The 25,863-nt window shown below is 43.5% G+C and overlaps 1 protein-coding gene across 2 annotated transcripts in view; it reads left to right on the forward strand.

The window, feature by feature from the left end:
• SEPTIN9 (septin 9) overlaps positions 1 to 25,863 on the forward strand; it is a 238,326-nt gene that overhangs the window by 64,755 nt on the left and 147,708 nt on the right. The window contains exon 1 of one of the 2 annotated variants that reach the window (XM_063292843.1): positions 1,797 to 2,584. The exons of the other annotated variant lie outside the window; for it this stretch is intronic. Within the exon in view, the coding sequence (XP_063148913.1) occupies positions 2,563 to 2,584 (22 nt within the window). The 5' untranslated portion in view covers positions 1,797 to 2,562. Of the gene's footprint in view, positions 1 to 1,796; positions 2,585 to 25,863 lie in introns of those variants that run through there. 2 annotated transcript variants of the gene reach the window in all.

Here is a 25,863-nt window from a genome sequence, read left to right on the forward strand (position 1 = left end):
ATGTGTCAATCACTTCTTATTGTTTGATTGACATGGACTAAACTGAGAGATACCGGCTATGAGGATCCTGCCTCTTTCATGGACCAGCTATGCAGAAGTAGATTTCTAAGCCATTGTTCTGCAAGTCTGAGAATGCTTTATTTCTCCCGGAGCTCTCTCTGGGAGCTTCCAGTAGAGGCCTGCTTATTAGCACTGGCTCTTCATGCTGAATTTTTCTAGGGCAACCTTGTAAGTAACAGCTGGCAGAAATCTCTCTGTTTACTCCATAAGACCTTCCTGAAAAAGACAACATGCATAACTATTACAGGGATGTTGTTGTTGATTGCCTATGACAATCGGGAACTTTAAAAGTAAGTTAAGGGAAGTTGGTTGACAGAATTGTAGCACTGAAAAGGAACAAAGCGCCAAGCGCTCCTGGCCTGACTTACTAGGCCAAATGCAGCTACCCGTTGCGTGTGGTGGTTTCCTAGGTGCTTGACAACCTCCAGCCAAGGCAGCTGACCCAGGCATTTTATCAAGCCCTGTATTTTGCTTACTGAGTCCCAAGTTGCTAATGTACCTTACAATACTTCCCCCACCCCCACCCCCACCCCCAGCAACCCACCATTCTCTACAGATCTGCCTATGTGATCCATACTGGGCCAGCATAATTATAAGTTATAAGAATAAGTTAAAGACCTGGTTCTGCCACCCTGCTCAGGGTGAGTGGGGGAGTAGTCATTCCTGGGGATGGGTGGTGCCTTAAGGTAGTCTCATACATGCACGGATTGAATTAGAATCTTGTACTGTTGTCTTGATCCTATTTTACAATTATATTTATATTGTATATTTATATGTTACATATTATGTTGTTTTAGAGTATTTTAACTTTATTGTAAGCTGCCCAGAGTCCCTCTTCTGGGTGAGATGGGCAGCGATGAAATTTGAGAAATAAATACATGCATACATACATACATACATACATAAAAAATAATTCTTGTAGGGCTGAGGTTCTCAACCTTGGGAACTTAAGATGTGTGGACTTCGATTCCCAGAATTCTCCAGCCAGCCATGCTGGCTGGGGAATTCTGGGAATCGAAGTCCACACAGCTTAAAGTTCCCAAGGTTGAGTAACACCGATGCAGGGTGTGCTCTGGTCCCCTCCTGTTGGTCTAGCCGAGGCATCAGTGGGCTGACTTGACAGAGTTGGATGTGCTGACTGCACTCATACAGTTGCTGAAAACAATTCTTTATAGAGCTGTCCTCACAACTGCAAAAACATCCAAGGTCCCTTCCCTGAACCTCACAAGGGAAAACATACGGGGCCGCAACTAGGGGGGCAACCGGGGCATGTGCCCCGGGTGCAGCGCTGATGGGGTGCCAAAATGAGAGCTGGGGGGTGTCATAATGGGCGCAGAATCCATGTTTGCCCCTGGGGTGACACAGACCCTAGTTGCGGCCCTAATCCCCTTTAATGCTTTTTGCTGTGCCAGCAGCCTCCCCAACTCCCAGCAGCCCCTTTCTGAAATGGACCATAATGCCCAGTCTTGTTAGTGAGGTCCCAGTGACTGCACTGTTGCATTTCCACGTGGCCGGCACACACCTGGAGCCTCCCAACGGAAGCCCGGTCTGCCTGAGCGGGGATACCTGCGCCAGCAGTCCAGGGCAAGACAGCTTGCACTGCCTGCCTGTCACGTCTAGGCCAGCTGTAACAGCTCAGCCTTAATGGCCCGCGGGACAAGGGAAAGTCCGACAGGCAGTTCCTTGTGCCAAGGCAACCCTGTGGCTTCTGGCCAAGGCTGAGGAGGAAGAAAGCCTCTCCAGCAGGGAGCAACGAAGTGCTGTAATCCTCCCTGGTAGCGCGCGGACAGACGCGATTCTTTCTTTCATTCTGCCGAAGGCTGAAGTCAGCAGAGCAGAGCACGTACAAATTGGCTTTTTTTTTTTAAGCAAGTTCGAAAGCCAGACTGGCTGGAGGAATAAGTCCGATTGGAGGGCTATAAAATGCTCTAGCCAAAAGAAAGAAAGGAAGGGCAGAGAGAGGGAGAAACGGCGGCAGCGAATTAGGCAGGGAGAAATCCGAGGACGCCGTTTACTCGCTGGATTAGTTGCTCGTTTGTTTCAAGGAGCCGAGTCTGCCGAGCGCCTTCCGGCTAATATTAAATGACAAGTCGAGCCAGCGGCGTTGTCCTGGAGGAAGTGCTTGCGCTGTGCCTTTAAGAGAGTCTTGCGGGGGAATTGGGTTTCTCAGTAGTCCTGCACGTGGTGGAATATATTTTTTTGGGGGGGAGAGAAATCGCGTTCCGATATTTTTTTTCTGGGTCATGCCTTTGGCATCTCTCTCTTTCGCTCGCTTTATTTCAATGATCCAAAGCTGCTTCAGCTGGGAGCAGAAACGTATGATCCACACACGGAAATGTGGTAATCTGGAGGCACTCGTGATTGCAACCCATTGAAGAAATCCGGCTGGAAGCGTTTGTTTAGCTTTGTTTTCACGAAGAGGCAAATCCAGGGAAAGGCACCCACAGGGAAAGTAGTTAAATACACTTTGGGACACGTGGATGCTAAATATCTCTCCCAGTCATGGAGAGGGACCGGATCACAGGTGAGTGGCTAGAGTAGTTGGCTATGGCTATGTAAACGGGGTGCCCCCTGCCTTTCTCCCCAGTTCACCCCTTTTGGCTTTGGCTGTATTGGAAAAGCCTCAGCACAGCTCTTGGGGCACTTCAGCACTCCCTGGATGGCCTTCCTTTAGCTCCACCATCCTTCCCCCTCCTGGATGGTCTCAAGGTGGATGGCCCTGCTCCAGCCCCATGGCAGTTCAAAGTGGTTCTCTGGGTCTGGACTCCACTTGGTGCTTCCTTTAGTTTTCAGCTTTTGAATCTGCCAGAGAAAGGAATGGACCTGGAGCCTCTTTGCCATGAACTTGGACAGTCTGGAGGGGGGGCTCGGAGGAATTTGGGAGGGGGAGGAGTGGGAAGGCCTATCCCAGCTCTTGGCTCAAGGATGCCTTTCTGTTCTGGAAGTTGGCTGCTTGCTTTGTTTGCCTGTGTTGTGGTTTAGCACTGACTTTCATGCCAAAACTTGTGTGAAAGGCAGAAGCTCTCCTGCCTACCCTTTTGTCCTCTGGAGATGTTTATATTGCTGCAGGGAGAATTGGCTGATAAACAAGAGGGGCATGGTTGCTAGGGGAGGGTGTCCTGGATATATGCATTTTCCCTGGGTAGGTAACACCTTACACTAGAAAGTTGCTGCCTTTGTGTCCTGTATTTCATCATCAAGTATATTTGACATGGTGTTTTTCTGCTAATGGTGTGTGCCTGAGAAACCACTGTTCTCAACAGAGGTCCACTTGCTCAAGACAAGGTGTAAATTGATTGCTAAGTAGAAGAAGAGGCTCACAATGGACCCACTGTTTACCTGTCACAGCTGTAGACACAATAACCAACTATTGACTCTCCCTGGGAGCCTGAAGCTGCTCTGTTCATTATTTTTCAGCCCTGGACTGGTGGCAGGTTTATGAGACATCTGTTTCTGCAATACTTTCAACAGTTGAAAGAATCTCTAAGCTGGTCTCTTGAGGTCTTAAAATACCTTACCTGTAAACAGGAGAGTTAATACTGTAGATGGAGCTTATGTGACATAGCAGATAACAGAGATGTTTGTAGCTCACATCTCATTATTGCCATGTGTTCACCAAGCAGCCTTAGGTGAGATCCCTCCTCCTCCACCAGCCATAGATGGAGAATAATATGGAACAGCAAATAGAATGTGGGACTATAATCAACGTTCAGCATGCTTGAGCCCATATCAGGGTGCATGCCTCGAGAGAGTCTACTGCTGGTCTCTCAGTCATTAAATAAGACAACTGTTCAAGGGGGGAAGAAACAGTGTAGGAGAGTTCTGCCTTAGCCTGGATTTGCAAGAAAATAGAAATGGCTAGACAGCCTAGAATTCTGGAACTCAGTCCTGTTGAGGAAAGCTGCTGCTCTGTTCTTCCAGATTATGAAGCTCCAATGATTTGTACTTAGCCTACCTTTTGGATGTAATGGCAGGCAGGGTGGGGAATGCTCTGTCTCCCTCCAGCCTCCGAAACCTGTATTTTCTCCAGGCATGGGTGAAACACTAGCTGCGAAGTCATTCAGCTCTCCTGGGCGTTGCTGACTTTGTCTGTTGGGTATTCACACTGGAAGCAAAACCACATGCTCTAGAGGAAACCACCAAGCAAGGGTGGAGTGCAACAGTGGCAAAGGAAAACTGAACTCAGCTCTGGTCTAATCTGGGCTCTGTGGAGGAATAACAGTTTGAGCTGCACATTTACATGGATCTAGCAGCAGGGCTATTGCTTCAGGGAATATATCTTTCTTCCTGATTTAGGCAGCACTAACATATTCAATAAACATTTTTCATTCTGCAGTGCTCAGTATGCATTGGGACTGCGACTCCCAAAATTCCCAGCTAGCATAGCAGACTGAGCTAAACTGATTAGCCTGGATGGATGCTACCATCCTACTTTATCCTCTCTCCCTCTTTTAAACAGTTAGGGAGAATTAAGTAATCCTATGTGGCAAGCATGTCTCCATGTCTCCTATTAAATAAGTGTCCTTATTTGCATTTTTTCTGTATGCTTTTATCTCCAGGAGGGGATTATAGGTCCTGTTCAGCCAATTTGCAAAAATGCACAATTGTATAAAGTATAAATAAAGCTGTAACCCTGAACGTTTTATCATTATGAGCCAAAAGGAGCAGAAAAGGAACTTGATGAGGTCTGTATCAAGGGAAAATGGCAGACACAGGATCAGATAATTACTGGTTTTCTGTTGAAATGCACTCCTCAAATGGAATTGAGTTTGGTAAGATATGAGGATCTGCTATAGATAGCATTTGTTTGTATGACCACCAATGACTGGTGTGTTCTTTAATTTCTGCATTTGTGTTGATCAGGTTCCACTGATACAATGGTGCAGGTATTTCCAGTATATATCTAACCACCCACTCCATGTTTGGAAAATATCTTGAAAAATAAGAAAAAAAGAAAAAATATACCACAGCAAGCACTGTCAGCCGCATTTGCCCGCAAGTGCAATCCAGGTACTAGGCCTGAGCCTATTTGCTAATCTTTTATTATCTGTTACTCTGGATGGTCATTTGTGAGCTTCTAGGCTGGAAGAACCCGTGCCTTAAGCTCTGGCTCCACCACTACAGTTATTAAGCTGAACCCTTCCTACTAGGAACCCTATTAGTATTCTACTACGTGCTTGTGTGTCAGGACTGAATTGTGGATGGGATAAACAAGGAATGAGGAGCTGTGGAATGAGTCAGTAATTGGGACTGAATAGTAAATTAGCAAGATAGGAAGTCTGAGGCAGGACTGAATGACAAATCAGGAGGCCTATATAACGAGTCAGTTTCGGTTCCAAAAATGTGCTTCGGAGCACAAGCGGATGTGTACTCTTTAAAGCAGCCACACCTTTTCTCAGGATCACATGACAGTTGCATTGGCCACTAAAAGCAAATCTGGGAAAAAGATGTGGCTGCTTTAAAGAATTGCAGATAGTTGCCTCATTTGCATTAAGGCATGCTCCAAAGCACCTTTTTGGAATCATGTCTGAAGCCCTGTGCAGTCAGTAATCCTGATGCAAGAGTAGTCAAAATATAGGAATGTTTCAGAGTTTAGGATATTGCTTACATAAAGCTCAAATGGAACAGGAAGTCTTTCTACTCAATATAATCTGGTGGCTAGTCTGGACGGCCAGAACCAATCCAGGCAGGGCCTGGCAGTATTTCACCAAAAAGTTACAGTTCAACGGTTCACCACACAGGGGAGCTGTGTAAATGATGCACCACTTTATTATACTGTGACAGCAAAATCAAAGATGTCATAAAACATTTAATAAATCACAAAGCCTTCATTCACTCATCCTTTCTGCATAGATGGATGCTCAAGGTGGCTAACCAAATTTAATGTAACACAAACAATTGAAAAATAAATGCTATTAATAGTGAAGTCAAATAACTGTTAAAATTCTGCTGAAAGAGAGATATATTTACAGGTTTTTTGAAATGCTTGGAGAATTGGTCCGCTAATGCTTTTCCTAGCCAGACAGCCAGATAGAAGGCAACCTTCTCCTAGTGCCAGATCAGTGACCTCCGACAGCATGAGTATCTTCAAAAGGGACTCACCTTAATTACTGGGCAGGTCCATATTAGGAGAGGCAGTCCTTTAAACACTCTGCTCAATAAAGAACTAGGTATTTCAGTATAACCATCGTGTGATCCTTTTACTTTTCATTTGTTAGCAAGTTGAGGCTGTAGCAGGAGAGCCTTTGTGCAATTACATCTCATGTGCCAATTGTAGCCATTTCTGGATTTTGAAACTTTGGGCATGATAACTCATGCCCTTGTCAATATTTCAATTCACGCTACATGGGGCTGCCCTTGAAGACCATGAGACCATGCAGACGCTTCAGTTGGCGCAAGTAGTTGCCCATGTGGTTATGGGTAGATCAAAATTTGCTCAGGTAACATGCTACTTTGGGTTGCCAGTTAGTCTCCAGGTGCAACTGGAAGATGCTGACTGTCACCTGTAAAGCCCATCATGACTCAGGACCTAGGTCTACATAAGACTACCCTCTCCAGATTGAAACTGCCCACCCAGGGAGATCAGGAAGAGAGGGCTTGCTGAGGGTCCCTTTAAGAGAATGCCATCTGCAGGGATCTGGGGAGTAAGCCTTCTTGGTGATGGCCTCCCTTTCATGAACAGCTTACTTCTAGATATCTAGTCCTCTTCACCTTATGAAGGTGAAAGGGCCATAAAGACTCAGCTCTTCAGGAATGTATTTGGGGATGTGGAGATTTAGCTGACCCAGTGAGTGGCATTGCCATGGTAGATGGCTTGCTGTTTTAAGTGTTGAATGCTTTTAACACTATATTTTAGTGTTTTGCACCAATAAATGTGCCAATTTCACATTCCAGATGTTTTTTTTACAAGTAACCCCCTGTAGAGTATGTTGTAGTAGGGAAGTCAGGATGTAACCAAGGCATAGATCACTGTCACCAAATATCATTCATTTGAGAAGGGTCACAGCTGGCACACAGCCTTAACTGTGTAAAGGACTACTCTCTCCACAGCTCCCACCTGCAAATCCAGTACCATCTGAGGATCAAGGAACTCCCAGATTGTGAACCTGCTCCTTCTAGGGAAGTGTAGTCCTGTGTAACTGGTACACAAACACAAGTGTGTAAGGGAGAGATTCAATGCCTCCCTGTTTCATTTAGTACGGTTATTTGAGACAGATGTAGTTTGGGATGTTGACATAAAGAAAATAGTGTCCACTACATGGCAGCTTTATATATAGCCTCCGCCTGGCTTTTTTGCTCTGAATGAGAGAAATAGAAAGTGACCAAAGCAGATGCTTTCTACTGCAAATGAAGTGTGACCTTGCTGGCTAGTTATATTGTCCAGGTGTGGGCAATTTGGTGTCATCCAGAGATTAATCTTGTATTGCAACACCTTTACTATAAGTAAAGACCTTTATTATATGTGTGCTCTGATGGTTAAGAGCAGACCAGTGCAGACTGAGGTGGGTATCAGAGAGGCTTCAGGACTGCTTATAAATGTTCCCAAGAAAAATAAGACCATGTGTTATTTCTCTAATCTGTCCTGCCCTACAATGAAAACTTGTGCATGTTAGACCTTAGCTGAAGGGTCTAGTTCACACAAATGTAGCTTAGTATGAATCCTCTGACTAGGTTAGCAGTTTTTCTTGATTTTTCTGTACTGAAGCTTAACCATAAATGCCTGGAATAAATATATCTACAGTAGCCTAACCAGTCTGGGTTCTTCCACAAAATCCATCGTTCTCAAACAGTGTTATGCTGAATAGAGATGATGGGACTCATTTCACCACACTGACATTCTGAGGACCAGCTCAGTAGCTTCTGCACATGATAGTCATTCTCCAAGATTTCACACAGGTCTTTCCTGTTCTACCTAAAGATGGCACATCTTCCTCTATCTCATGTTTTATTACTGAGTTTCACTCATTCCATATTGAATTGTGGCTTAAAATGAAGTATGATTGGGTAATTTATTTGGATATTGACATGATCCTTGGTTTTAATTAGTTATCTTGAGAGACTGCCTTACAAATCACTGGGCGGGCAGTTTCCTTTTATATGGTTTGCCGTTCAGTTTGCTTTTTTAAGACTGTGTATGGCCTTTGTGATGGTGAGCTTGGAAAGGACAAAACCAAATCAGAAGCAAACCAGAGGGCTGGGTTTGCTTGGCCCATCTGTGATATTTCAGAGATGGAGGACAAATTAAGGCATGTGGTGGGCTATATACTTGCCTCTTCAGAGCTACTGTGATGTATTCTTGACTTTCTCATTTTTAAATTCTGCCTCCTTTGGTCTGAACCACTTCAAAGCATTCCTCAGTACCACTCCTGAGTCATACAATGGAATAAGCATGTCTTGTCTGCCTCAGGGTTGCCAGATGGCCTTTATTTTAAAGGTTTTACCAGTATTCCCCAGTGTCATGGCTCTGAAGAACCTAATGAGTATTTACCCATTTTCATAAGGACCAAAGACTCTCTAGAGTTTGAGAGATGGTGTAACAGAGGCCTAAAATATTGAACAGGGGGGTGGGCTTGGATCTCCCCTCTGTCTTAGAACTTAATATTGGATCCTCATCTGTGATGTGAAGATCATGATATGCTACTTCATAAGGAACTTCTAATCATTGCAGGCTACTGTATGTCAGGTTCTTTGAATTCAAAATTGTTAATATTCATTAATGATACAAGTGTGATTTATTTAATATGCAATAGTTCAATACAAGCCACTAGGGTAACTAGCAGCACCTTTGCCAACAACACTCTAGTTCTTTCAGCTTCTCCCTGTGAAGAGGTCACAGGTCTTATGTGAAAGTTGAGCTGTCTGGCTTTCCCCATGACCCCTCTGGTTTCAGCAGAAGCTTTGAAAGTAATTCTTATGCATATTCAACTCTGCATGGGTATATCCATTTGATGTTGATCTTAAGCATGCAGGATTGCACATTGTGTAGAAGAGCCTACATCCAGATAGCTGTATTTGTACTGAATCTTTTACTGAATGAATGGATGGAGGATGGAGCATAGGACTAGTGGGAAAAATTCCATTCCGGGCATTCAGTTTACATGTGAAGTTAATGTCTGTAAAAGGCTAATTCTACCTCTGATTGTGCGAACCCTCCTGAAAATCCAAGGCTATTCAAGTCTATTGCTATGTTACAGTTTCAAAGTTTTTTAATCCTGAGAATTTGCTTCTCCCCCTCACCCTTTGCTTTGTATAAAAATCACAGATAAAGCATTACATTTTAAAGGTTTTATGGTTCATCGAGTTTTGCCTGTTCCATATTTGTGATACTGTGGGTTACTTGTGAATTGCTTTTCTGTAAAAACACATAATGTGTGGTGAGTTATAGACTGATTCATCAAGACCTTTTAAAATATGGCAGGATATGAGTGATTGCATTATGCCTTGCAGCTAGATGTGGTTGATGACCCATAATCCAAGTTGCATAGATGAAACAATCTGATGACCATTTCACTGGGCATTATGGTTGCTGTGAGAACAGCAAGGCTGCGTTTGTCAAACTAAAGGGATTGTGTGAAAGTATTTATTTTATTTTGCTGCAGTAGTGAAAATGATATTTGCTTAGATTTCAGAAAAAAACTCTAATAACATTACATAGTCACATGTAGATGTAAAAGATGTGGCCACTAAGACTCTTTTCCCCCACCTCCCCACCCCCGAATGCTGAGGACAGGCAAAGCTAAATGACAGATTGGTAACTATTACAAGACTGAAGACAGAAGTGCTGTTGACGGGACTTTAAGAATGCTGTGGAAGAGCTTTGTGGGAAAATCATCAGCATTTTGGAAAACCGTAGAATTTCCAGGCCTTCATCCGCTGAGGCTTGGATCCCCGTCATTCCTCAGTATCCTCTATGCTCTGTGTCCCAACTGATTTTAGGAACAAGCATGCTAACACCAACCCAAGCATAAGCTTTCTTTCCAAGAATGACCCTGAGCCTGGCAATTACCTGGAGATATTCTTATTTACAAAAAGACTGGGGACATCTGTAGTAGGCAACAGATATACTGTATTGACATCCAGTTTCCCACCAAGAAGTCTACACGACTCATGTATAGCCCTTTCCTACCACTGAACCGAAGTCTTCCCCACCCATCCTTGAGTCAGCAGAAAACTCTACTGGCATTAAATTGGCGACTCTCATTGCCAATCCTCATTGCCGATCCCTATCCGGTCTTGGTTGCCTCTGCTTCAGATCATTGCAGGTTTCTGTCCTCCCTCCAAAGCAGCAAAGTTTAACAGATTTTATACCCCAGGAGGCTGCTGTCACACAGCATTGGAATAAGGAAGAAAATACCTTGAAGGGTCTTTCCACATTTAAACTTTAACCACAGAACAAACATGCCCTGGCAGCATCGTTTCTTCCTATCATATTCCCGTGATGTTGTCTTCACCTGGTCTCCAGCCCATGAGCAAGACAAGCTGAAGGAGGACTTAGCTCTACCAGTGTTAAAATAGTATTTACTTACTCCCTTATTCTGGACAGATGGCACTTAAACGTCACAGGAAAGCCCTGTGTATAGCATTACTGCCACATCCTCGCAATAACGCAATCCCTCTTCGTTATTTAGGCCCCAAAGCTTGTGGAAAGAAATGTTTCTGCAGAAACAGGCTTCTCTTCTGTTCTTTTTGTGCCACCTGAACAAGTTGTGGTTGTAGGAGACTTTCTGTACATGCAGTGAGTACTTTAGTATGTATTGCCCTTTTGTACAAAATGCACCACTCTGTAGAAAGCCTGTGTGATGCTGATCATGTCTGGAGGGGAGGGCGTGAAAGAAGCATCCAAGCTCTAGTGAGCTCTCCCCCCTGAGCATATCACATCTGTCAAAGCTTAAATCCTTCTGTCTTGGAGCCAGACTATTGAGCCAGTTTGGCTCTGACCCAGACATTGTAGCTGCCAAAGCAGAACCACAGACCCGGTGGGGATTTTTCCATACTTGGCCCTGGCCTATTGGTAGGCAAAGTGAGACAACTGCCCCAAGAGGCAGATACTGGGAACCAGTAGCAGCAACTGCTGGTAACTCACTTGAGCTACCCGGCCCTTCCTCTCCCTTTGAGGTGAAACTATACTGCACGTCCCGCATAGTTTTCCTCGGCTAGCTAGCCCAGCAACCTCATGTGTAATGGTGGACTCTAACCCATCCCCAGTACTGAAGTAAGTTCAGTGCAGTTGACTCACACAGGTGGAATGGAGGGGGACTATTTTGCTCCTATTTCTCTCCTACCCCCCAGTAGGGAACTGCAAGGTTTGCTCATTTGATGTACATTTTATCGGTGGAAGGTTTATCTTGTTGGAATCATGATCTTTTTGCAACCAGTTAAGGGTAAAGACAACCTGATAATGGTAAATGAACAGCCCTGGTTAATTGCCTCCCATATGCAGTTTATGACTCCCTTTGCATCCCAGATTCCAGGAGTTTACTATCTGCATGAGCAATGGCTAGTGCAGAGAGATTTGTGGCTGGCCCTAGCTATCTTTGGTAGAGTTAACATTAGTTACAAATCAATAATCTGAATCGCAAAAACGAAGAAGTGTTTTTTCCTGGTAATACTTCATTAATATATTATTTAATAACCCAGTCGTCAGAACAGGGTGGAAGGGAAGTAGGGAAGGCATTTTTGTTTTAAAGCTGCTGCTAATGCTGGCTGATTCTGCTTGCATTGTTCCATTCTGTTCAAGGGCTACAATCCTGCTAGTGCTTTACCTGGGTAAGCCTCACTGAATTTCAATGGACTCACAACTGAATAGGCACATATAGGATTGCAAGCTATCTAAAAACTCTCTAGGAAAACAACACTTCCACAGATGGTTTTGTCTTGCCCAGAAAGAAAAGTGGGTAGAATGAGGAGAGAGCAGAAGAACCTGCATAATTGATGGGGCAAGTTTATTGTTTAATTATCTGTAAGAGGCCATAATACTTGTGTTCCTAAGAATAAACTGCGCTGAATTTAATGAAACTCATTTCTCAGAAGACATGCCAGGACTAATCCCCTTGCATAGTAGAGTAGAGGGAAGTGATATACGCAACTGGTGCCCTGGTTGATGTTGGGAGAGTCTTTTAGGGAAGGGAGCTGTAGCCTTACCTTTGGCCCCATCAACATCAGAATGTGGCCCTTGAAACCTTTACCGGAACTGAACTATTAAAGGTATCCCATCCTGGTACTGTATATGCAGAAGGCCATAAATGGGAAGAAATAATTATTTGAAGGCTTGTTTGGTTTTACTTTTAAAAGTATCATGTTAGGGCTTGAACAAAAAACAAGTAGAGATCGTCCTCACTTAATGACCACAATTGGGACTGGCATTTCGATTATTAAGTGAAGTGGTCATTAAGCAAATCCAACCCAATTTTATGACCTTTCTTATGGTGGCCATTAAGTGAATCACCATGGTCATTAAGCAAACCACATGGTCTTTAAGTGAATTACGTGGTTCTCCACTGATTTTGTTTGCCAGAAGCTGGCCAGGAAGGTTGAAAATGATGATCACATGACCACGGGATGCTGCGATGGTCATAAATGTGAACTGGTTGCCAAGTGCCCAAATCATGGTCATGTGGCCACAGGGCTGCGGTGATGGTCATAAGTGTGAGAACTGGTCGTAAGTTTTTCAACACCGTTGTAAGTCTGAACCATTGCTAAACAAATGGTTGTTAAGTGAGGACTACCTGTACTGAGGTGGGGGAGGGAAGAGCAGTGTGTGTGTGTGTGTGGTGTATGTATAGTATACACACACACACACACACACATTGCACATGTCCCTTTTTCCGATTCTGAAATGTTGACTTCTATGTTTAACAATGCAACAATGCAGGTGATTTGACTTTCTTCTTTCTTCCTGCCTCATTTTTATTGATTAATGTGTGTATCCCAGGGCAAATATCAAAATACTGTCTTGCCATGTGCAAAACATCAGTGACTTTTGCAAAAATGACAGATTAGAATCCCTGTGTTTACTGAATCAAGCAAATGGTTGCCTTGAGCTGAGGACTCGAAAGGGGCCGCTAATGTGGCTCAAATTTGGGCAGTGTGACAAACACAGAAAGAGCAGCAGATTGCTCATTAAGCCGTGGGAAAGAGAGGAGCACGAAGAACCACAGTCTAATTGAGCTTTGTGCAGAAAGAAATCAAAGCTATGAATCAAGGAATAAATGCCTTTTGCAGCCTGAACAAATTACCCCAATAATGTATGTCTTCATATCTATGCCTTTCCTGCTGAGTGTATGTAAACACCAATACCGGATAAATAACTCACTGTGCATTGCATCTGAAAGTTCAGGCCCCTGTTTTTTTTCAGCCTATGGCAGATGTGATTTTAAAAATGGGAGTTGGATGCTGTGCGTGTGTGTGCGTGTGTGTGCGCTGCATGATGAATGCCATTATCAGCCTCTTAGTTTTCCTTTGTCCTTATATAGCGTTTCTGAGACTGTTCATAATACTGGGATTTCTTTTTGCCTTTGGTGTATGTGTGTGAGAGTTCACTAAGGGTATTTCAGGATCTAAAGCAGAGTATCCCCCCGCCCCCGTCCAACTGCAGTACGTTTGTGGCATTGGCAACAGGATAAAGAGGACCCATATCAAGTTAACTGGAATGAAATGTGATCAGGTGGGGAGGAGGGGGAGGGATCCAGGCAGGGCTCTCTGTGTCCATTCCAGCCATAAGTATGTTTGCAATTATTCTTCTGCCTCAGAGGCTTTGGGGGAAGGGCAGAAAGAACAGAAAATGGGGAAATCACTGGCTTGAATCCTGGTTTAAGCCCAAGTCTTTGTAAAAATGAAAACCAGGTTTTTTGTTTCAGAGCCTCACGACTAGATATCCATGGAAAGACAGCACTGACTACAGCAGCCTTCTCCCATCCAGCGATCACTCAGAGTGTTGGTTATGGTTCCCATCTCTCTAACCCAGCATGGGACTGATGGGAGTTGGGTTCCAGCAATCTGGAGAACATCCAGAGGATGCTAAAGAATTTAACATGCCTTTGTTGCATCCCCCTTGGACACTGCATACCATTGTAAAGGGGCCCTTCCTGCTCTGTTGTTTGGTTCAAGAAAATACTGCTGTTAATTCTGGGGTATCCTATGCAAAATTTTCCATAGCAATTTGCTTGGGTATGGAACCCCAGCCATGAAAGAAATGGCCACTCTGGATTGCCATGGAGTGATTGACCACTCATGGGTACATGCAGGGGGAAAGTGCAGGAGATGTTCATACAAATGGCTTCAAAATCTTATTACCACAATGTTACTTCCTTTATTCAGCCTCAGGATTCCAACTCCAAATAACTGATAGCCTGTGCTTCTGTGCGCTGTCTCCCAGTCCCCTTCATATGTTGCAGGAGACTCAGACCCCAATTCCTTTCCTTTCAAAGATTGAGGACTTCATTTTATCCCTTGTGCTTCTTCCTCTGGAATATATTCTGCAGAAGCAACTGTTTTACCCAGCTCTGCCTCCACCTCTTTCCTAGGCTCCTTGGCTGATCAGTGCCTTGTCCTGTCTATCCAATATGACCATCGCTCTCTCTCCAGTGAGTAATAGCTCAGCTTTCAGGAACGGCATCCTCAGACTTTATTAGTTTCAGATGATTTCAAATGCTTACCTTTTCAGACCTGAACTAGCCTGGAGGAAGGGCATTTGCTGGGGAACCACCTTCTAGCAAGCCAGAAAATCTAAAGAGTACAGCTGCCAAATCAGGGCCAGGAGCTGGAGCTGGGGAGGAACATGTGGTTGGTGAAGGGTACAGAACTTCTAGACTTCCAAGGGGAAGGAGGACAAGAAGAGAAACCTCTCTCTCTTCCCGGCTCATGGTATAAGGTCCACATGATGACTCATTGCCTTAGCATGTGGCTCAGGGTCATAGGCCCTTTGGGGCCTGCAGGGCATAATGGAGCAAAAGAAACTTTTATGCCCTTAGTTAGGAATGGAGGGGACTGAGTCAGTAGTGGAAAGGAAATGGCTAATCCAGCCAGACTACATCTGAAAGGTCCATGGGCTTTCCATTAAGGGGGAGGACATAAGGAAAGTATAATACTTCTCTTTTGCATTTCTGCTGACTTCCAGCTTTCTTGCCATGTTGAAGCTTGGACTTGGCCACAGAATAAAGCACATGATTGTTTTGTTTATGTTATTTAATTCATTTGATTTCTATCCCAGAAGTCACTTGAACCTTCTTGTTTTTGAATCCATTCATTGGTCACTTGACACCTGGCTTCTGTTTGGGGAACTGGTGGACAGGTGACCTCAGGTCTATATCCTTCTGCTCTCACTGCATTCTCCCCATCAATCTCACTCATCCCTGGTATAATAGAACTCATTAAAAATAAGGACATTAGGGAGCCCTGTTGGATGTAACCAAAGAACCATCTTATCAGACATTCCTTCTGTCTACAATGGCCAGCCAGGGTGGCTATTGATAGGCCACAAGCAGGACACAGCTATTGTCATGAGTAGTAATAACTGGTAATCTTATAATCTACTCAAGCCATCTAAGTTGGTGGCCATGTCCATATCTTATGATTGCAAATACCATTGTTTAACCGTATAGTATAGCATTGTAACCTCAGACAGAACCTGGAGTGTCAAAGAATATTTGAACTGGCTCATAGATGCTGGAATGAAAATACTCAATGAAATACTGAGGTTTTTCATGTTATTCTTTAGGATCATCAATAAGTGGGTCACAGAGAGTCAAGAGTTCACTTTGGTCTCTGCCAGTGTCTTGACTCATGCACCTTTGGCAAACTCTTTTAAATCCCAGGGCCTCTTCTGGCCTGTGGACAAAGCACAGTGTGTTTCAGATGTACTCAACAGACATGGCTTTGTGTTCACTATACCAGAAGATTAAAACATCTCTTTGCCTATTTACTTTACAAACATGGCAAGAAAAACTAGAGGTTCTTATGTTCTCATGGAATTCTTTATTGGAACTGCGTACCGATGTATATTACTGAATAGGAGAGCTATTTTGGAAATGCCCTTTCTTCTCTGAATGTAGTTATTCTTCATGTGGGTCAAATTTAGAGAAAATCACTTCTCATGGTTTGCAGAGTACTGATTGTTTTCTGGCTATAGAGGACCTATCATTAGGTGGCCAACCAGAACGTAAGAGTGGCAGGATAATGTTGGACAGATGGGCTTTATGTGCCATACAAAATGAGTACTGACCTTTCATACAGCCGTGTTGAAGTTGGAGTCAATTGCCAATCTAGCTGATTTGCGGAAATGAAAATGGCAGAAGGGGATGTCTTCTTCTCTTCCTTCAGGCTGGAAATGCCTTGGGCCTGAACGGCAGCATTCAATGTGCTTACGGCTTTGGAATTTGCACTGTACAAAGTCCATCCTTATCCTTATCCTCAGAACTTGCTTGTTATTGATTCTGCTGCTCTTTTCGTCTATAAAGAAGTTATGAAAGAATGTTTGGGTAAACTTATATGCAGCACCCTGTACAGAAGTAATAAATAATGTGAAAGCTAGTCAGTCTGGGGAAAAACAGAAAGCTGGTGATTCAACCATCATTGAAGTAATTGAAACATTAATCTGTCAATGATACTGCAGAGTTGGGCATGTTGGGCTGATAGCAGTAGAAGTGGAGGTAGTTTCACTATTGCGAAAAAATAAACTCTGTTTCTATCATCATGGCTGCACAGTGTGTGTGTGTGTGTGTGTGTGTCTTTATGTATGTGTGTGTATGTATATATGTGTATATATACTGTACACACACACATCTCCTGCATCTCTTAACCTCTAAAGACTTCCCTTCCTTGAAAGTAAGCATTTCCTCAAAAACTGTGTCATGAGCCTTTTAGTGGAGTTACTTGTGTCTGACTGAGGATTGCCTCTTTAAGTTGGACTAATTCTCTTTTTCTATCTAACTGATAAGCCAGTAGCTATTAAGCTGTGTCTGAATCTGTTGACTGCTTACTTGAAGAGTTTCCTTTGGTTATCCTGGAGCATTCTCTACTTGCAGGAGGGGCTTATGTCAGTCTTCCTCCAGCTGGTACCTTCCAGATATGTTGGACAAAAAATCCTATTATTCCCAGATGCATTTGAAGAGCACTTGGGTGAGAGAATCTGCTTTATGCTGTCAAGACCATTTGGCTAATGCTTGGTGCTCACCCTTTGGGATAGTTTGAGCTGATCTTCTTTGTTGGGGACTACATTGATGCATCTTGGTAACAGCACAGAAATGGATTGCCATTGTTTCTGTCCCAATGTAGCCAACAGCGCTGAGATTTTTTGTTGATCTCCTATTCCAATACTAACTAGCTTCAACTCAGCTTAGCTGCTGAAAAGTCAGAGAAGGTCTGATAGGTGCTGTCTATCCACTGGCAACAGCGGAGCAAAGCTCTGCTCAAGAGAGGGGAGAAACCCAGTGGCCTCAGGTTGTGAAGTTGGGTCAGAGAAAGTCAGAACTGAAATGTCATTTTTAATGTGTTTCTTCCTCCCTTCTAACCACCTTGACCTTTCCCACCCTCCTCGCCTCTTTTTCTAATGTTACCAGGCTTATTGTAATTCATGCTGCTGCTTTCAGACCTTTCCAAAGATTTCAGATAGAAGTGTATCATGAAGGAGGATGGTTACTTGATTCATCAGAGCACCAACACACTTTCCAGGAAGTGATTTAAGGGAGGAAAGTGCACTGTCCTCCCTTTTGGAAGGCATGCCAGACTCCGGTGCATTCTTCCCAGCTGCTGTTCTGCTCCTGAGGCCAGTGGGAGATTCCGAAGGCCACAGTTATCCTGGCTGGGAATATGCAGGGAGCGGCTCCAGCAATTATTCTTTCATAGTAATAAGGGGATTATGATGCAGCCAGGCTAATTGCAGGGCAATTGTGAGTATAATTGGAATAATGTATGCAAATCCTTTTGAAAATTTGATGATCTAGATGGAATTTCAGGCTGCAGTCCTGTTCAGCATTTCCTAGGAGTCTACTGTGCATGTTACACTATTGTACTGCCAAATACACATACTGGGTTTTTAAAAAAAGAAATCTGTGCTGATGGAGCATCAATTACTGCAAAGCAGTGGCCCTCAGATCAATTGTGAAGTGGGCCAACTCCCTCTTGGTGAACTACCTCCCCCATTAACCAGGTAGAATGTCATGCCCTGGCCCCCTGTTCTACATATACTGTACGTGTATGTGAATGCATGTACTGTATAGAAGTCTCTACCACTCCAGATGCTTTTACACAATATGAGATATTGTTAATATCTAGCTAGGTGAAAGATATTCTTACAAAGAGCTGTGTGCTATGGAACAGCAATCATCTTTGGAGTCTTGAAATCTCTGTCTCACTAAAGTTCATTTGGTCCTTTAGCAGGCACCGCCAACATATTCTAAAATTTAGCAGTGTGTAATCATGAGGAGTAGACATTTATCTGATTATTTTGCTACACATATATCCTTCATTTCCTTCAAGAGCAGTCAACCGTGTACATAGTACTCTCTCCTCCAATGTCTCCCCACAGCAACAATCCTGTGAGATAGGTGAGCTTGAGCTGAAAGAAGGAGTAGCCGAAAGTCATCCAGTGAGCTTGCATGGTTGAGGGAAACTTGAACCTGGTTGTCCATGCTCCTAGTTGAACCGCTTAATGACTACAGCCGACCTTATAAAATCAAATACTAAGAATCCTTAGCGTGTGACTTTTGTGTGTGAATCTGAATGTATATATGGAAGTATACACACACAATATATTACTGGGTTGGGTGGGTATGCCTTCATCTGGCCCATTTCTCTATACCACTTTACTACCCATCAATGTGCTGTGCTCATTTTCTGAAGAAGTTGCCCTTATGGAAACCTGCACTCACACAGATTAGGCTGCTTTGGATCAATGACCAAAACAAATTATTAGGTTATGATTTTAGTGCCCATTCAGAAATTTAAGAAATTTCCCTTTCTTGTAGTATATTTCCTTTTCTCCAGGCTTATCTGCTGCACCTTCTGACCTCAAACTCAGATGATCTTCCCTTGTCCCTCAGACTATTTTCATCTGCTAGCTGCATGGCCTCTGGAGTGTGATGGTTTGGCACTTCCTGAGCAGATGGAGGTCTGCAATTCCATGTGTCTTCAGAGAAAGTTCAGCGTGGAGAAACTTAGATGCATATCCAGACCATTTTTGTAGATCAGAGAAGGGAAATTTAAAGACTCTGCCCATGGACTCCTTTATTATGGCCATAAGAGCCCCCTCTGATCACCATGCTCAATAATCAGCAGCATTTTCACTGTAGTGTAAACCCTAACACAAGCTTTAAGCTTTATGTATAGGAGGAAGACCTTCCCTGCGATGGATTGATACAATTACAGCAACAAAGGACTGTTCCATGCAAACATTGGAACAGTCAGGCACATGGCGCAAGACCGAACAGCATTTCGTTCTGTTATACATAGAGGGTCGCCATGAGTCGTAAATGACTCAACAGCAACTAACAACGACAGCAACAAGTGTACATATACACACAGAGAATCAATCAATCAAAATTTATTTACTGTCTAAGACAAAACACAGAGAGAGAAAGAAAGAGAAGAAAATCCCTGGGGAAAAGAAACACAAGGAAATCCTGACCCTGCTCATGTGTATGGTGCCACCTTGCCCCCTGCAGCCTTTGCTTCTACAAAAAAATGTGCAGCCCCATCCACCAAAAGTCTGACCACCCTTGGTCTTTATTTTTCAATTATTTTTGCGTCCTTCATTCCATTACGTTTTCATGTTTTCCACTAGATGGCAGTATTTGCTTTTCAGTTAAATTCCATGTTGCAAACAGGGCATCTCAGGGAAATGGCTTCTGCTGGGCGTTTCTGTTCATAAAATTCCATATGCCACATGGCTACGCCGTACCATTTCTTGTTCCCCAAAGAGAGCTGCAGAGCGCAGCTAGCTTGCATTCCATGTGGGAAATGTTGAGGATGGGGGCAAGGGCTGTGCAGTGACACATAAGCTAGAACAACAAGAAAGACAAAGTGCCCTTCTCCAGGATCAGTGAAAGCATCACATGGCACCTCCCAACTTTCTGGATGCTGAAATATGTACAAAAATAGGCAAAGCAACTTCACAGCTCTGCACAGGAGCCTTGTACCATCTTGTTCTGGAGACTCAGCTTCTGAGTTTCTGAGTCCCTTTAAATGCTCCCATTACTCCTCAGCTGTGGGTTTGTTTACATATCCTGGGTAAAGAGCAGGGAGGATTACAGGCCTGCAGGTACAAAAAAGAAGCAGAGAATTAGGGAGGATTAAAATGGAGGATTCCACAAGAAAAAGAAGGAAAATGTTGCTGGTAGGAGGACATACGTTTTCATGCATAAACTTTTCCACCCCATCCTTGCTTTTTTAAAAAGCCTCTGAAAGCTGAATTTGCACCTCTAAGGCATACCCAGGTGGCAGTGCTGAAGCAAAATAAATGTGTGATCACTACACATCTGCTTCTTGCTGCCTGGACATAGAATACTGTCTGGTCTACCATGTCTGCCAGAGAAAGGAAATGTAGACTTGACTGATTTAAGTTCCCCAGTAGTAATACCCAGTGCCTCTGAAGTATTTTCAAAGCCGGAGTTACATGCAGGGAAGAAAAATCAAGGATAGCCCTAAGCATAACATTCAGAGAGCAAAACAGAGACAGGAAAGGACAACATCAGGTGGATGCTATGGCTAGTTTGCCAGTTACAGCCTGACCTGGACCAGAAAGCCGTTGCTGGCCCTTCTAACTCTGGGCTAACTCTTGCTCACAATTGGACTGCTGCAACACGCTGTATGTGGGGCTTCCTTTGAAGACAACTTGGAAGCTCCAACTGGTCCAGGATGCAGGGGCCAAGCTGCTAGGTGCAGAAACACTCTATAACAGAATGACTCTCATCTTGAAGTTGCTGCACTGGATGCCAGTCTGCTTTGAAGCTCAGTTCAAAGGCTTCGCCATTCTCTCTACAGCATGGCAGCATGGCACTGGGATATATCAGGGACTACATTGCCAATTATGATTCTGCCCCTCCAGTCCAAACATCCAGAGAGGGTCCTTGAGAGTTGAACTCCCACATTAGGTGCAGGGGATATGGGCTGGGCATCAGGCCTTCTCAGTGATACCCCCCCCCCCTTTTGGGAGGCCTCTCCCTTGGCTCTGAAGCTGGCCCTAATACTAATTTTATTCTGGAAGGCCCTGAAGAGTATTTTCTTTCAATGGAACTTTGCCCCTTATTATGCTGTCAGTAACCGCTGAATTATTTTGTTTATATTATCTTTTTAATGTTGATGACTTGTGCTGTGCATAGATTAGAGTCTGCTAAGACTGGAGCTGTACATGAGTCAATAAGCAAACTTGTATGTTAAGAATTGGGTCATAATGCAAAACACAGCAAAATAAACTCTCCCCCGCCCCCGCCATGCATATTTTGCAAATATTAGCTGTGCTACTTCTCACACTTCTGATATAGCATGTAGGAGCTGAAGTTGCTATCTGGTTACCTCAGTGGCATTTCCATGTTTTGATAAGGGAGTCTCTACAGGTAATCCTTGGCTTATGTCCATTTGTTCAGTGACCATTCAAAGTTATGGCAGCACTGAAAAAAAGGACTTATGACTGATCCTCGAAGTTCTGACCCTCAGAGCACTGTGATCATGTGATTGTGATCAAAGTGTTTAGGTGCCCATCTTGTGATTACATCACAGTGAACCACAGTCATGTGATTGCCATTTGTGACCTTCCCTGCCAGCTTCCCACAAGCTTCCCACAAGCAAAGCACCCGCCCTCCATAACATGTGCCTGATGGCAGCAGCTCCCTTGCCCATGGCCTCCAATCCTGCTGATCTGCGTGCAGCCTCAGCCAACCCTTCCCAGGCCTCCCCCCAACCCACACACAGCTTCCGCCAGCCTGCCTGCACTCCATAGCACCTGCCTGTGGCACCCCCCCCCCCACGGCACCCCTGTGCTTCTTGCCTGGGACTCCCGGCTCTTCTCGCTTAACGACCCACATGGTCCTGGGGTTATGATGGCAACCAGGGCTGCGGGGATTGCTGTTGCTAAGCGATGTGGTCACGTGACATCATGCTTTATGACTGCATCACTTAGTGATGGTAATCCCAGTTCTAACTGCTGTCGTAACCTGAGGACTACCTGTACGATCATTCAGGATGGACAATAGCAAAGATTAACAGGCCCATGTATTCTTTACCAAATGTATTGGGCCATACTGTAATTGAAAGTTATGGCCCACAGTTGACATTGCAAGCTTAGAAAGTTCAAAGATTTTTCAAGCCTTTGGCTGAAAATGATATTGCAGTCTCAAATACCCACAAGAGTCCCACTGAATTCAATAGACTTTGCTCCAAAGTAACTGCACACAGGATTGCAATCATAGTTGAAAGAATTTATTCACAAGCATGCTGATGATTTTCAAGCTGGAATACAAAAATCATGTGAATATTCATTGCATGCAAGAACTCAGAGCAACACAAATCCAGGTTGTGTGGATTAGTCCTAACTTCTCGAGCAAATGTCTATATGGCTATTTGCTCTAGGCCTGTCTGATTATTTGCATGGAGATCAAGAGGAAATGCAAGTGCTATGAATGCAATGTATTAAGCCCATTTCCTATCTCTGAGATGCTAGCTGCATTTTTGGGTTTTCAGTAATGGGTATGCACTCACTGAAGTGACGACTACAGCCTCCATCGTTCTCGGTGTAGCCAGGGCTGAAAGGAGAGGAATTGTCTGATGAAGCTAGAATGTGAAAATATCTGTGGACATGTGTTTCAATATTTATTGGGGCAGAGAGAAAAACAAGCAGTCTAGGCTTCAGTTAAGCAGAGATTGCTGCCAAGCCATCCCAGCATCTGTGCTTTCCACTTCCTTGTCATAATTTAAGGTCTGCCATATAAAGTACTGAATACTGTAATATATTTGTTTATTATAATTGCTAAAACAAAATTGTAGAACTAAAGCTATGTAATTTCTTTTGGATGAAGTCATTGTTTTCATCAGGGAGAATCCAACAAAGAGAAAGGAATAATTCTCCATTTCTGCTCAGATGTCCTCTAACTTTGTGGACTGATCTTTATCTTTATTTTTGTCTTTACTGGTGCTTTCAGCAACAACATGATTTGTGTTTGCTTTTTAATGGTATCCAAATGCTTTTGCTGGAAGCTTGGCCTTTCTAGTCTAAGACACTGGCAGCAACTGCTGCTGCTACTGCTGCTACAGTCAAAGCTGGACCAAATGGAATGGAATGGACAATATCTTCACCAATTCCACCTTTTCTCTTGTTAGCTTGTTTGCCTTAGAATGATGGAAGGTTGTTGCAGAAGTTGATGTTATTTCTGTTCACCTTTATTCTAAGCAGTATTGGGGCACCTCCATTGCCTAAACATTATAATGTTTTGGATAAAACCAAAGAGGACTCAGAGACTTTTTATAGTAGTGCTGTAGACAGAATTTCAACCACCGTAATGCTGAATATATATTAAGGGAAGCTGGATTGGAAGAAGATGAGCATGGTTTTTAAAGTGGCGGAAGAAACATCAATAACCTGCATTATGCTGATGATGCTACCTTGATAGCCAAAAATGCAAAAGATCTGCAAGCCCTAGTACTAAAAGTCAAAGAACACAATGAAAAAATAGGACTAAAATTAAATATAAAGAAGACCAAACTAATGACAACAGGTAGAACAACCAGCCTTAGAATTGACAATTATTTTATGATCAGCCATCAACAGTCATGGAATAAGCAGTCAAGAAATACACTCCAGACTACCACTTGGAAGTCCTTGGAAAAGAAAGTCAGATGTTGTGATGTGTGTCTGCCCACAAAGATCAGAATCATGTAAGCCCTGTGACACTCTGTGGAAGCAAAAGTTGGACTTTAAAGAAACAGGATAGGAAGAGTATTGGCACCTTTGAAATTGGCATTGCAGAAGACTCCTGAGAATACCATGGACAGCCAAGAAAAAAAACCAATGGATCATCAAACAAATCAACCCAAAGTCCTCACTCAAGGCACAAGTGACTGGGCTGAAATTATCCTGCTTCAGACACATTATGTGAAGACCCTGCTCTGGGTAGATTTAGCCTGTAGGGCAATGAGGTGGAATAACCACAGTCCGCATCCTCAGGAAACAATGAGTGAAGAACTGTGTGACGAGACTGGTCCTAAGGCATTTCCTGAGTGTTGTCTGTACAAACTGAGGCTCTAACACTGGGAAAGGTGGAAGGAAAGAGAAGAAGAGGATGACCAGCAACAAGGCGGATGGATTCAGTTACATTGGCAATGAGTGCACCATTGGGAGACTTGAAAGAACAGGTTAGGGATAGATCACCCTGGAGAAAGTCTATCTAAGTGATTGCTAGGAGTCGAAAATGACTCGATGGCACATAATCAACCAACTAGTTAAAATTTCATCATCGTATCTATTAAACGTATAGGAGCCTCGTCCTGTTTCTGCATCTGGCCACTTTTTGCAAATGCTATATATTTCTATTTTCCTCTTGAAAGTATAATCAACTCTCCTTACATTCAACTCCAGAAACTCTTTAACTGAAGAGGCATTTTAGACATAGAATGGTGAGGAGTCAGTTTACTCAGTGAAAGATTTGCACAGGACACCAGAAATTAGCACAGGACAGCAAGCAGGTAAGACAATAATAACATCCATACATAATGTAATTTCCACACATTAGCTACATTCACACATAATTCCATAATTCGTGAACTATGGTTTGTTGAACATGCCATAGTGGCCTGGTTCACATTTCATAAGCCAAAACTAAATCGCGTTATAGCTTAATATTGCACTAATTAAATATGTACAATTAAAATAGAATCCATACACTAGCACTTTAAAATGTGGATTTAGTCTGTAAGGCAATGAGGTGGAATAACCACAGTCCGCATCCTCAGGAAACAATGAGTGAAGAACTGTGTGAAGAGACTGGTCCTAAGGCTTGTCCTGAGTGTTGTCTGTACACACTGAGTGCCTAATATTGAGTCTCCCTTCTGCCTCCCTGCATGAGATTTATAATTCCAAGAGTAGGTTATTATTTTTTTTTAGTAGGACTGTTTGTACTTGGCAGCACCTTTGCCTAAAACAAAGCTATTTTATGGCTTCACAAGCTGAGGATTACCTGGTGACCTTAGAAGAAGAATAGGAAGGAACCTGTTGATGGCAATCTGTTGGAAAGGAAAATCCAGGGCTGACACATTTTCCGTCACGTCAGGCGAGATCTCTTTGGGAGCCAAGAGCAGGGCCTTCCCATCAGCCAGTGTTCAAGTTTCCTAGGCTAATGCAAATGACAGACCTATGTCTCTGGTCCTCCCACTTGCTGTCTGTGCCAGGAGCTCCATGTATCTTCAAGGACAGGCAGCCTTAGAGAGAGCAGCCAGTTCAACTTTTAATGGATCCTCCAGAGTCGAGGCAGTTTCCATAGATGGTGAAAGGTTTGCGAAGAACTGGATAAGAGCCCCTTGGATTATCTCCCATCTGTTCTCCCCTCCCCTTGGCATGGCTGCATTTCTCAGCAAAGAGCATCTCTAGTTAGCCTCGTGCTTTTATCATTAGTCTTTATTAAGCTGCTGCTAGTTACACAAACTGCTCGGTTTTTCCCCTCTCCAATGTACTGTATAATCAAGAAGTATCTGCCTGACCTGCCAGAAGGATATAACATCTACCCAGTGTTCCTCTTTTTTATGGGCAAGATTCTGGTTTAATCTCACATGAGAATTGCCAGAGGGGTATCCAGTTCATATCACTTCTACTTCTGAAATCTG

The sequence above is a fragment of the Candoia aspera genome, chromosome 2 (genome assembly GCF_035149785.1).
Source record: "Candoia aspera isolate rCanAsp1 chromosome 2, rCanAsp1.hap2, whole genome shotgun sequence".
Taxonomy (NCBI): Eukaryota; Metazoa; Chordata; class Lepidosauria; order Squamata; family Boidae; genus Candoia; species Candoia aspera.